General features: G+C 39.7%; 1 protein-coding gene across 1 annotated transcript in view; it reads left to right on the forward strand.

Moving 5' to 3' along the window:
- The window catches only part of CPA6 (carboxypeptidase A6), a 49,178-nt gene extending 36,119 nt beyond the window's left edge, over positions 1-13,059 (forward strand). The window contains exons 9-11 of the mRNA XM_044424190.1: positions 1,860-2,062; positions 8,868-8,952; positions 12,872-13,059. Of these exons, the coding sequence (XP_044280125.1) occupies positions 1,860-2,062; positions 8,868-8,952; positions 12,872-13,059 (476 nt within the window). The remainder of the gene's footprint in view (positions 1-1,859; positions 2,063-8,867; positions 8,953-12,871) is intronic.
- The last annotated feature ends 323 nt before the right edge of the window (positions 13,060-13,382 follow it).

Genomic DNA, 13,382 nt, shown 5'->3' on the forward strand with positions numbered 1-13,382 from the left:
CAAGCTCCTAAAACTCCCATCTCCACTTTCTAAAGGTACCCTCCTCCACCACCACCTTCTTCAGAGTCCCAGTCATGGTGACCCAGTGATGCCCAGCAAGAGTGGCAGTTGACTTCACTCACTACAATACCTTGGCCGTGCTGGTCCCCTGTGGTTAAACAAATGCCGATTAGAAGAATAGGATTCATGCTTCCAGAAGCTTATGAATAGCTACCGAATACAATAAATCCATATATCATCAAATATCTGTCAAACAAAAATAGGGGTACTTCAGTGAGATCAGCAGGACGGAACTACATAGGACCTCCTCAGGTGAACAATACATGAATAGGGCTATAGAGGACATACACATCATGGCACAGTACTGGAAAAGTCTTCTCCATCCATGTTATGCTCTATTAATTCCCTTCCTAATAGCATCTCCTGCAAAAACCATTGAAGTTGCTCTGTAATAAAAGGACTGTAACAGTTTTGCTGTTGAAAATAGTAAAAATGTATTAAAAAAATTAAATGTCATGCTTACTGTATAATGGAATAGTGGCAACATTTAGCAGCATTGACTATCTGGAAAGGAAACTGTGGGAAGACCAAGTTCTGGCATGTTTTATTTAGACAATCAAGACTCAGTTCAGCCCCAGCTGGTCACATGAGTTAGAAGCAGAGAGGGCACCAAAGAAATGTATTCACATTAAACCAGTGTGAATTCCAGTGGGCCAGACTTACATGGATTGAATATGATTCCAGTAACATTGCTCAGAAAACATAGGGTTTTCATGACAGATTTAGAGTCACTAGCAAACAAGTTAGCATGGAAAGAGTACCTGGAGATAGGAACCTTGAAAACGTCTGGACTGTGGCATTAAAGGTCAAGAAATTAAAACAGGATGCTCCTAATGGCTAGATAGCTTATGGTTTTCTGTTCAGTGGATGTTATCTGCACTCCCCTGCTCACAACTTGCCCATCTTTGCTCTTTGAAAATTCTTGTTGTTGAGCATGAAGGGGTATCCTTATGTCATACAGCACAGTTACTATTGCCAGAATTTTTCTTCTGACCACAATAAGAGCTAATATTTATCTATTGAGTAAATTATATAATCCTATTATACCTCATACTATTAAGAATTGTCATTCTGGCTCCCATCCCCTTAATGCTGAAGGATCTTATTATGCCTTTCATAAATAATATTTATGAAAAAGAGTTTTTAATAAGCTTCTTGTAACAAAAAGTGAAGTGGTCATTCCTATACAGAGCTACTGAAAATATGCATTTATCATGTTGAAACACAAGTCCGTTTCACATACTTCTGGCTATTTCTAACCATGTTTAAAGACAATGCCAAACTCCAGATCCAAAACCAGGTAAATCTCATGATCACTAAACTGTGGTTAGTCATTGAGATTCACAACAACCACATTCCTGTATTCATAATACACATAAGAATAAGAAGAGACATGCTGGATCAAATTAAAGGTCCAATCACTTTTGCTATTTAAATGAGTATTCTGAAGCACTGACGCTACTGCAGCAAACATCCAGAATGATTTAATTTAAACAGTTGTTAAGAGAATAGTAAGTTTTGATATGTAGAATACCTTGTCCCTACTGACAAAATGTTATGCATCTCAAATTGACTATTGTGTTTTGCTCTTCACAACTGATCCCATTGGAAGTATCTTCTGTATAATTTGGGATCCCTTCCATCCTTTTTTGGTACAAGCAAGCTTATTTTTATCTGTCACGAATACATGTCAAAACAGAGCCTCACCAGAACAATTTTATAGACATTTTCATGGCATATGCCCAAGCATATTTTAAGTTCCAGTTTAATGTTGTGTGCATTATCATTCCTTGTCTTAGATGAAGGTGCTTCTCTCCACCCCTGTGATGACACCTACTGTGGTCCTTTCCCAGAATCTGAGCCAGAAGTTAAGGCTGTAGCTCAGTTCCTTCGCAAACACCGGAAGCAAATAAAAGCTTATTTGTCTTTTCATGCATATGCCCAAATGTTGTTGTATCCATACTCTTATAAGTATGAAATTATCCCAAATTTCAGCTGTGTGGTAAGTATAGAACTTGAAGAACCTTGCATGCCACCTCTGCTCCTTTAATTAAAAGAAATGCATATACTTTGAGGCATCCATAGATGATGGAAAAGCTGGGTTGAATAATTCACATTGACTAGTTAAATGAATGTTTCATTCATGACAAGGAGGTTAAATTTATCTTTGTCCTAATCAGCTGTCCCCTCAAACAGTTTTCATGGAACTGATCAGAGGGGAAGAAATCCTACTTCTGGCCAGAACATACCTGGCATGTGCACAATGGCTTGTTTCAACCACTGTGATTATCAAACCAGGCCTTTAGATCTAGTGGGTATTTTGATATAGTGGGTAAAGTGTTGGGCCACTACAGGTTTGAAACATGGTGTAATTCCATACATCAACAAGGTAGAATTGGACATAAATCCGCTTGCGTTCAGCACCTGAAAAAGAAGAGCAGGCAGTAAGGGAGGGTCACTGGAGAGGGCAAATTAATCAGCTTTCTAGCCTCCATTATAGGACTAGAATGTCCTCTTGGCACTGGTGCAAAACTATATTGAGTATATGATGCCTGGAGTCACGAAGCTTGGTTGGACTTAAAAACCAAGCAGAATTTGGACTTTGTGCTCCCTATTGATCCTGACTCTGCCCTGGACAGGAGGGACCGTAATTGTGGTATCATGCTAGGTTTTGTGGCTAACCAGAATCCTTGCCCTCCTTCCCAGTTGTTGAGATGGAATCTCCCAGAAGTTTTGTTGACTTGGACAGCAGCAAAAGTTCTCACTGTTTTACCAGACTTTTCAAAGCTCGGCACAAGTCCAACAAGCTTTTCCCCAATTTTCAAAAGGATCAGAAAGTCACAAAGGTAGTAGTAGTAGTAATATAGCAGCAGCAGCAATGGGCCATCTCTCACTATTTCAGAACTTTCAAAAATTCAGCCCAAGTTCTGAGGTTCCTTTCAAAAATTCAGCACAAGTTTGAGCTTGTTGCCAGGCTCAAAAGAAAGGTAAGGTAAGAGAACAAAACATGTGCTCACTAGTGGATCCCCTGTGTACCACTGAATTCTAAGCACATTTCTGTCAATCACAGCACATCACCATAGGTAAGCTACAAAAAAAGAACATATCACAAGGCTTTGTCACTCTGCAACTCCTGGGAGAAAGAAGAAAACAGGATGATGAATAGTAATGGGAGGTCCTAAACAATCAAGTGCAAATTGAACATTTGCACAAATAATACATCCTCAGCTCCCAAGGGCAGCACATTTACACAGAAATAAGAGAAGAGCACCTGTTCTCATGTTTTGCATAATGATATAAGGTGGAGTTTCAACTTACTGTATGATGCGCCAAGCTGCAATAAAGAATCACATAAGAATTTTCCTTCTCTGTTTCCCTCCCCTGGGGCTGACTTTGCAAGTTCCTCAGATTTATTTTACATGTTGTGATTGGTCAGCAGATAAAAGCTTTTCCATGGACTTTAGCATTCAGAAATGAGGGGACTCTTTGATAATTTCTGAGCTGAAGGCAAACAGGCTTCTGTGCAGCTTACTATACAGAATTGTGCTGCCAGTCACTCTTTGGATTAATGTGTTAAATTATTTAGAGCTTTGAAACTGGAGAAAGGGATACACAACTCCCCATATTTAAGTCCTGTCTTAAGCTGTGTTTTCTTATGTGAACATCTGCTTGTGTAGGTTGTTTCAATCATTAGAGAGGTTGCTATTTTATTTAGTCACATTTTTTTTCTTCAATAGATATCACCAAGGATTTTGCAGTGAAGTTGTTTGGCAATGTAACAAAGAATGGGCTTGAAACCTCTAACTAACCATTATCCAACCACTGATATATGGGGTAGGATCTGCCATGATGGAATCCAGAGCAGTGATGGTCCCAGAGGCAAACCTATAGTAAAAAGCTATTTAGGTCTATTCAATGTAGAATTTTAAAAGTACTTTTACAAAGAAAGAGGTCTAGATGCCAGCTGAAAGCAGGTTTTTATTTTTATTAATTTTATATATTTATTTAATTTCTATACCGCCCATCAGTCAAAACAACTCTCTGAGCCATTTACATGATCAAAATGCACAAATAAACAACAAAACAATACATTAAAATCAAAGATAAATAATACATCAACACAATAACAACAAACAGTAAAGTGGCTGCAATAAGCCCACAACTGTTTCACAAAATAAGTCCAAGGATACCAGAACACAATTCAATAAAAGGTAATATAGACAGAATAAAAAAATAAAGAATTAAAATTATTAACTGTTAAAATATTGGGTAAATAAAAGATTTTTACCTGACACTGGAAGGAGTAAAGAGTGAGCACCAGGCATATCTCCTTGAAGAGTCAGGCTGCCACTGCTGAAAAGGCCCTTCCCTTGGTTGCCACCTTCTTTATTTCTTTTAGAGGTGGCTCTCTGAGAAGGACCTCAGGGTCCAGGATGGCATATATAGGAATTAATTCAACACCACACCATGGAAATCAATGTTTCATAGCTCCCAGGGAGCTTTTCTTTAGGACACCAAACCAACACATAGCTGAAGTTTGGCAAGGTTGCTGCATCATGTTCCTTTAGACTATGCTCCCAACCAATCAGTCCAAAATCACAGATAGATACAGGCAAGTCAGAGATTGCAGCCAAAGAAAAATGCAGCTACAATTAGATCAGCAGTACTGAATGTGTAAGAGCTAATGATTTCTCATCACACATCAAAATTAGCAGATGTACAACTGTGGGAAAATCTCCATTTAGAACCCCAGAGACTATATCTCACTTTGTAGATGAAAAGAGGACAAGCCCTTACTTGAGAAGCTTGCAGTCTAAAATTCAATCCATAGGAAGAGGAGGCAGATAGGTAAATAGGGAAGTAGTATGCAATCTCAGTTGCATGTGATTAGGCTGGAGCAATATTCCCATACCCAGTGGAATATTGTTCTGAGTAGGCATGCATAGAATTGCTGTGTAAGTTACTGTGCCATATGAGGCTAAGGTTGTTGAGTCAAAAATGATAGAAAGGGTGAATTTTAAGGAGGTGTTTGAATGAAGAAGGAGAGTAGCATCATGCAGGGGAGGCAGAAGGTACAGGTGTACAGGGCAGCCAAAGGGAAAAGGTGGAGTCTATTGAGAGAGCAAGAGACTCTCCTGTGCTGGAAGGTTGTGGCCAACTGCTGTGTTAGCTCTTCAGGGTAGGACAGACTGCAAGATGCCATATATTGCCCTCAAGAGACAGGCTGCCACCACTCACGTATAACTAATTGAATATTAACATTTCATAACTCAGTCTCATTAATGTTTAATAACTTGTAAGCTGAATACATGGGAGTCCAGGCTTACAGATCCAACCTTACAGGGAGGATTTGCCCCTATTCCAGAATTTCCTTTCACCTGCATAGCATGTTTGCTAAGCAGTCCAGTGCTTTCATAAGGCCAATTTCAGGCTGGACAAGACAATCAAAGCAACTCCACTTTCCAGTTCACTATCTTTATTAAGCACCAAGTGGAAAAAAGGCCAGAAATAGTCAATTGCTTTTAAAATAAAATGGAACATCAAACTAATTCACTAACACTTCTTAGGATTCTAAGAGAAACCCACCAAAGCAGTGTATTCTGTGGAGTGGAGTGTTCCTTGAGATATCAGAGTATGGAAAAGATTTGATTTGATGTTTTGCCAACCAAAGGATGAAGTTTCCTTCTAGATACAACTAGTCCTCTGGAGGACTGGCCATCTCCCAGTGAGGAAAATTCAAACCAACCAGCCTAGGAGGACTTGGCCATGCATCTATACTACCTCCTTTACATAAGTAGAATTAGCCTGGAAGTGTTCTGCAAATGCTGATCAATGTGCACAGCTGCCTGACTCTGCTCTTTGTTAAAGAGAAAAAGGATGGGGAATCCTAGTCCGTCATAAGTGCTGAGGAGCAAGGTCCACAGGCAGGGATGTAACAGGATATAAGACTGGGGAGATAAAGAGGGTTCAGTTCATAGAAGGCTTTGAAGGGAAACACAAGGAACATCTGGCAACAAACAGGAAGCCTGTGTAGGGATTTATGGATATGTGTCAGGTGATCAGAGCAACCACAAAAGTGAATGGTTTTTGGAACAGAGTGCTGGATAAAGATGAGGGGACAAATGTGAGACCGCATAATTCCAGATAGGAGACTATAATACACTGAAAAATACTGGGACAATTTAATGGTAGCTGTGACACCAGATATACTGTCCTTGCGGCAAGTACTAGATCTATTGGCATATAAGAGGACCCTTGAATCCAGAAATGGTGAGGCAAAAATCGAGGGGCTGTCTTTTATACCAGGTGACAAATGTTCATCGTACCACAGGACCCCTGTACCCATGAGGGATAGGTTCTAAGCCCTACAGCAGATGCCTGAAACCACAGAACCCCTGTGGAAATGGAAAAATGCAAATGTCTCTAAGGACTCTGGGGATGCCACACCCTTTGTCTTGATGCTAACCAGCCTCAAATGTTTTGTCTCTCGGTGGATGCAAAGACTGCAGAGATATTCATAGCTTTTTCTAGAGATATTCAAGGGTTTTTTAGAGATATGCATCACACAGATGAGAAATATGCCATTAAAGCAATTGTGTTTTTGCTACCATATATACCAGTGAATAAGAGGACCCTTGAAACCAGAAACAGTGAAGCAAAAATTGGGGTTTGTCTTATATGGCCAGCATATGTCAAACACCAATAAAACAGCCTAAAATATTGATCTCATCTTATATGAACGGTGCCTTATATGCCAGTATATACAGGTGTTCCACATTGCCAACTAGCTAGGCAATACAAATTTTGCCTGCCATGGCAGAATCCTGCTAAATCTCTTTGCAACTGCTACAGTCAGTTCTTTGGCAGCATCTAAAGCTGCCAACTATCAGCAGATCCAGCCACTACATTTCCTCGCTCATTTGGCTCATAATATACAACAGTATAGACATAAAATAGTGGCACTTCCCTCATGTGTAACATCATAATTAAATTATTTGAATGTTGGTTCTTGTCATGAGTTGGCTTTTGTAGCTGTGAAATATAATTCAGGGGTATTTGTACTGCATGGTTCTTGTCACGATAAGTCCCTTTCTGAATAAAGCAGCTCAGGTCTTGAAAACCCTTTAAACATAAATGCTGAGTGTTTTCTTCCTTTCAATCTTGCCATCCTGGACTTGTATTAAGCTGGATGTGAGATGCAAGGATATTTTGGGGACACTGGATAAGTGCTCTCGACTGTATGTAGATCCTTTGTAGTAGCTACCAGTGAAATGACGTAAACTGTTTATACTGCCAGTTGCAGAACATTTTAAGATATTGCTAACAATTTTACAACTTGCCTACACTAAAAGGATGGAGCAAATGTTTGGTGAATACTTCACTTTCAGAACTGTTGCATTCATCCATTGTAAACATTTTGAATGCTATCATATGGACAAGACACCTGAGAACAAAAATACATGCGTACACCTCATCAAAGGTGCTCAACTGAGAGATTCTCTGTATGTACTTTTAAAATACTCAAAATTGGTGACAAGGAAAGGACTGTTGAGCCACTTCTGAGTGTTTTAGATTACATGCTGAGGTGGGAGTCATCAGCCTTTTCATACCCATGGGTGCATCTGGAAATCTGGAAAACTGCTGTAGGCACCATCACTAAATGGCTCCTATGGTAGAGGTGGCTAATTACATAATGGCTGTCATGGGGGCTGACTAGTCAAAAGAGGTTGGGACAGAGAAATAGACTAGAGGCTGGAAAGGAAGCAAAAATAGCAAGGTAGAAAAGAGAGAAAGAGCAAAACTAGAGACAGAGAAGCGGAGCAGGGAGATAGTGTAGGAAGCAGGTGCACTGGGACCAAATTGTTGCCCATGAAGACACTCATGACAGGCATTGCCTTTGTCTTTCTCGAGCCAAGCCATGGGTAGGTTGAATGCACCCTGGATGAAGACCCCTGAATTTGTGGGAATAATACATGAATACCTTCACTACCTGGTCAGCTCAATGTGATCTGAGAAGAAAGGTGGCTTTTAAAAAGCTGTTTTTCCATGGTTTGGGAAGTAGGGTCAGAAATGTCCCATCTATTACCTATAAAGCCCTAAACAGCTTGTGACCAGGATACCTAAAGGAACGCCTTCTTCCCTATTTGCTCTCCCACCCCCTGAGATCGGCAGCAGAAGCCCTCCTCCGGGAACCCTCTGTGAAAGGTATTAAGAGACAGAGTACTCGGAGGAGGGCCTTCTCTGCGGTGGCGCCCCAACTATGGAATGCACTCCCCAGAGAGGTCTGCCTGGCGCTGTCATTATATGTTTTTTGGTGCCAGGTTAAGACCTTTTTATTTAACCAATATTTTAATAAGTTTTAATATTGAATGTTACCATCATATTTTAATTGCAGCCGGAGTGGGTCGTTAATTTGTTTATGTTATGTTAGATATTTGTATTTTATGTGTGTCAGCCATCCCGAGGCTCTTGCAAAGGACTGCATACAAATATCCTAAATAAATAAATCTATACCTCCTTTAATGACAGTGTTGGAATCACCATCCCAGTCCACATCTTTACAGTTCAGTGATTGGAGAGCAATAGGTGTACAACTATTGCCAAGACATATAAGTGCTCATTTGTGGAGCAGATTAATCTTGCCTGTTGGAGTTAGGGAGCAGGTAATGTATGGTTTGAAAAGGGAAAGATAAAAAAGACAGAACCATTGTCTCAAGGTATTTGTATTATATGAAATTTATATGAAATAAAATAATTAATGTGGTTTTTCTCTTTTGTTTTTGGAACATCTATTGTTCCTCTCCCAGGAATCTGCAGCTCTTAATGCTGTAAATGCCTTACAATCAGTGCATGGGATAAAGTACCGATACGGCCCTGCCTCAAGCACTTTGTGTAAGTTCTCAAGCAAGCTAGCTCTTTCTTTTCACACACTGTTGTTGCTTCTGCTATAATAAGGCAAGAAAATTATTAGAGGCAAAGGATGTCATAAGGCCCATAGTCCCATAGGCAGCTGAGATTACATTATATTTAGAACCCAGCAAGATACACAAGCTGGAAGTGTTTTCATGCATGCAATATTTCCTTCCTGTAACACTCCTGTGCCATAAGCGGTGTCACTCTGGAGGTCTGCCATACCTTTTGGTGGAAATGAGGGGCTGCTGCCGGAAGGGAGAACTGAAAAACTCCATGGCTGAATAGCCATTCTACCCTATGAATTCCACCAAAGACTTTTGTGGGATTAAACAGCCACAGTCTTCCTTCTTCGGGTCTTCCTGCTATGCTAATTATTGCAGTAATAGATTCTAAGGCTGCCTGTTGAGGAGTACAGCATCAAGAGAGCACAAAGCTAAATGCAAATCACATAAGATCTTTAAAACATGCTGAAGAATTATTCAGTTAAGATTGTTACACAAAGAGTTACACAAATAGAGGCCTAAATCTTACTGAAGAGACAAAAAACTAGTTGCAAGTTAAAGACTGACAAATGTACATGGAAATCTGAATCATATGCATATTACAAAAAAAAACAAAAAACAAAACCCCACATCTGGACATTTCAGTGGAGCTGAAAGAGTGTCACAATAGCTGTGTTTGCACATAGCCATAAGTCAGGTTTCCTGGCTAATCTGGTTTGGAGAAGACAAGCTGAATCCTGTTTGTTCACTTTTGATTTGGCTCTCCAACATGAGTGGACAAATTAAACAGGACATTATATCCATGTCATGCCTGACGATTCGACAGAGACGTCTACTCATGAGGAAGAGGCAGGCGCTAACAGTGAGAGTCAGGCATTGGAAAAAGGGGACTTATATTTAAGGCCCAGTGTCCAGACGGCCCCTCTGCAGCCTGGCTCTGAGACTGCTGAGCAAGGAGCCTCTCTACAGCCTGACCCCTTAGCCTCTGAGAGAACAGCCTCCCCGCAGATTGACGGGGAGGCATCTGAAAGAGCAGCTTCCCTGATTCCAGCTCTGAGCTGCCTGAAGAAGTTGCCCCCACAGCTCCTGACTCTGAAACTACTGAGCAGAGTTCAGGAGAACAAGAGGATTCAATGGAAAGTCTAACGAATGCTAAAGTCAGGAGACCTTTAAGACGACAATTACAATTATGATGACAGGACAGAGGTCTGTCCCATCCACAAGTGGAAAGACAAGACAGGAAGGTCTAATACCACGTTGTCTCCTGAGGTAGCTCAGAGAAGAAGCAGCAAGTGGACTGCAAGGGGCTAGTCATTAGAGCTTATCAGTCACATCGTAAATCTTGTAGTGAATAGCAATAAAAGTATTTAGTTTCACTGCCGGCTGCTGTGTGAGTTAATTGGAGACGTAAGTTACGACCTCACGACAATCTGCAATTTGTCTCTGAACCCAGGGTCCTAGTTTGTTGCTCTAAAAGCAAGGAAAGGCTTGGATTTGTTGTTGATTTATGAATCCTGCCTTGTTTGGAAACAACAAACCAGGATTCCAAGTTTGAATGTAATGCATAGCTATCACTCTCTGGTTTCATGAAAGGGACCTCAAATATCTATTTAAACCGTCTCAATACAGGAAATCAATTATTGCTTCCCCAGTAAGTGGTTACACAGCTGCTGCTTATTAGCTGTAATGAAAGAGAGTTTATCCCCTTTCAAGAAAAGACTTTTCCATTGTTAAACAGTTTTGTACAGTCGTGAAATCCTCCTTCAATATTTTCTTTAAATAAAGGGTGTGGAAATTTATTTGAGTTAATGACCAGATGATCTCCAAGAACCCTTCCATGGGGCAGATGATATCAGGTGAAGGGTCATGGCTTTGCCATGTGCAGCCTTTCCCCAGTTGCCCTTCCAGAAGCACTTCTGTTCAAAATTTCTTCATTTTTCCCTAGTAAGGCAAAACATATAGAGGTGATAGCAGGAGAAACAAAACAGGAAAAAATGGGCTGTTTGTATTTGCATATACCTTATTTATGGTAAGCCTGGATTAGCCAGGAATTCTACTTTACGAGTATGGCCAAGTGAATAAGCATCCATACGCATATTTTACTCTGTTTCTGTTATGTAAATGGCAGATTAATTCCTTGGATTGATCTCCTTTGCTGATCAGGGCATACATATTTGGTTTTGCAAGAGTTACTTAGCTTTCTCCAATATGTTTGCAGAGAATATTGATGTACTTTCCAACTCAAAACTATGTCCTTTTTATATTTTGAGTTGAGAGCAAATTGTTTTGAAGATGATGCAAAGCAAAATAAGTTCTGTTCAATATAGAAGTATTGTAAAAAGTATTAAAATGCATATTGTTCCCAGTGGAGTATGAAATCTTTGAAGTCTGGGGTTTTAATTATTATCAGAATTTGAATGGAACTCTTCATACAGATTTGAAAGACAAAGGTAATTCAGCAGCTTTATAGGTGCATGGTTCAGTAATTTAGTTTGATTTGATCAGAACATTGGAATACTGAATATTGCCATCTTTAAAATAAAGATGGAGAGAAGCATGCAGATAATTCTTTTCTTTTGCATGGAGATGTTTTTCTTATTGGCATAAAATGATTTTTCATGTTGCCAAAGTATATGAGATCAGTTCTTTTTTTATGGCAACCAATAGGACTGGATGATAAAATAACTTTTCATTTTTCTTTACTACCTCATGTAGGTTTGGGGCTTTTAAAATGTCAATATATGTTTGGTTAATGGCCTTTTCAGCCTATATTGCTATACTTTCTCCTGCTGTTCACAGCCACACAGTGCAGGCAGGCAAAGTACGAGATTTAAAAAATACACAATAATATATTGAATATAGAGTATGGCAGAAGTGCTCAACTTGTAATTGGCCTCTGACTCATGAGCGTTGTTCTGCACTCAGCCCTTCATGCAGTATTTTGGATTAATACATAGTTGGGGATCAGATCACTGCTGGGAAAGCAACAAATCTAAACTATATTTCATACATTCATTAGTTATAGATGTGTAGGAGTCAGCTTTTTTTTTTTTTTTTGGCTTTCCAGAAAATGAATGCAGGTTCAATGTAGAGTTAACCTACATCTATGCAAAAAGCATGATTAAGGCTGTAATAAGTAGGATTTACTTCTGAGCAGACATGCATAGGATTATACTATGGGTAACTCTTCAAAGTTTTCAGTTTCTTTTCCTTAGGTCCTATATTACAAAATAAACTTTATAGTTTTATACATCAGGAAAGCTGAAATTATTGTGGAAAAAAGAAAGTAGAGAATGATTTCTGCTTCACATCAACACTTTTATTTTTCATTGTGTTTTCATACCTACTTTAGTATTCATTTCAGTTACTTCATGCTGATTCAAGCTAGTATGAGTCACTGTAAGCAGTCCAGACATGGTAGTTTGTAAATATGTCAGGAAAGGCCAGTACTGCACCATCATGTGAGATATTAAGCAGTACATAAATGGATGGACAAGGGATGCCATTCTGAGGACATTTTAACCAGATAGAACAGCTCTGCTGGCACAAACCAGCATACATAGCATAGCAGCCAGAACTGAATTAAAACTCATACATAGTTTGATACATAGCAGCCAGAACTGAATTAAAACTCACACATCACATCCCTTGTGCATCTCTTCTTCAACTACCTACGCTGTGACACTATACAACACACACATATAGAACTAGAGTGTATGAGGGGGAGTAATGAAACTAAGTCGATGTGAAATTAGATTCCAACCTGCAAAACTTGTTTTCCTTTTGCATCTCTGGAGTTGAGGACATTGAACTGCAGTGGTCTTGCTTATAACTTAATATGCAACTACTATCTTATTATTTCATATACATCACTTGCATTTTTTTTCCTTTTCCAGATGTGAGTTCTGGCAGTTCTATGGACTGGGCATACAAAAATGGTATCCCCTATGCCTTTGCATTTGAGCTGCGTGATACAGGTCATTTTGGATTTTTACTGCCGGAGACCCTAATCAAGCCAACTTGTACAGAGACTATGCTGGCTGTTAAAAATATAACCATGCACTTGCTAAAGAAGTGTTACTAGGGTTTGGAACAGGGGTCAACCCCCCCCCCATTTTTTTTACTTATGGTTGCTTTATGACATAAACAATGTCAAGTCAATTAAGTCTAGAATGTGTCCTGCTGGTGGAGCTCATTAAAAAAAATGTAATCGGCATTCTACATGTAGGTGTTCTTGAAGAACAGGAGGCATACTCTGAGTCTATGTTGAGGTTATACTACATGAGTGTAAACCTTGGTCTTGGTCTGAAAATATGTGGACAGGCATGAAGTAGCAAAACTGCTGGAACCAGGAGTGAGAGCAGGGGACAAAAGCAAGCTTTGCATTGATAAGGGGAGGCAGGGGTT

The sequence above is a fragment of the Varanus komodoensis genome, unplaced genomic scaffold, assembly GCF_004798865.1.
Source record: "Varanus komodoensis strain SLA01 unplaced genomic scaffold, ASM479886v1 scaffold14_1, whole genome shotgun sequence".
In the NCBI taxonomy this organism is placed as follows: domain Eukaryota; kingdom Metazoa; phylum Chordata; class Lepidosauria; order Squamata; family Varanidae; genus Varanus; species Varanus komodoensis.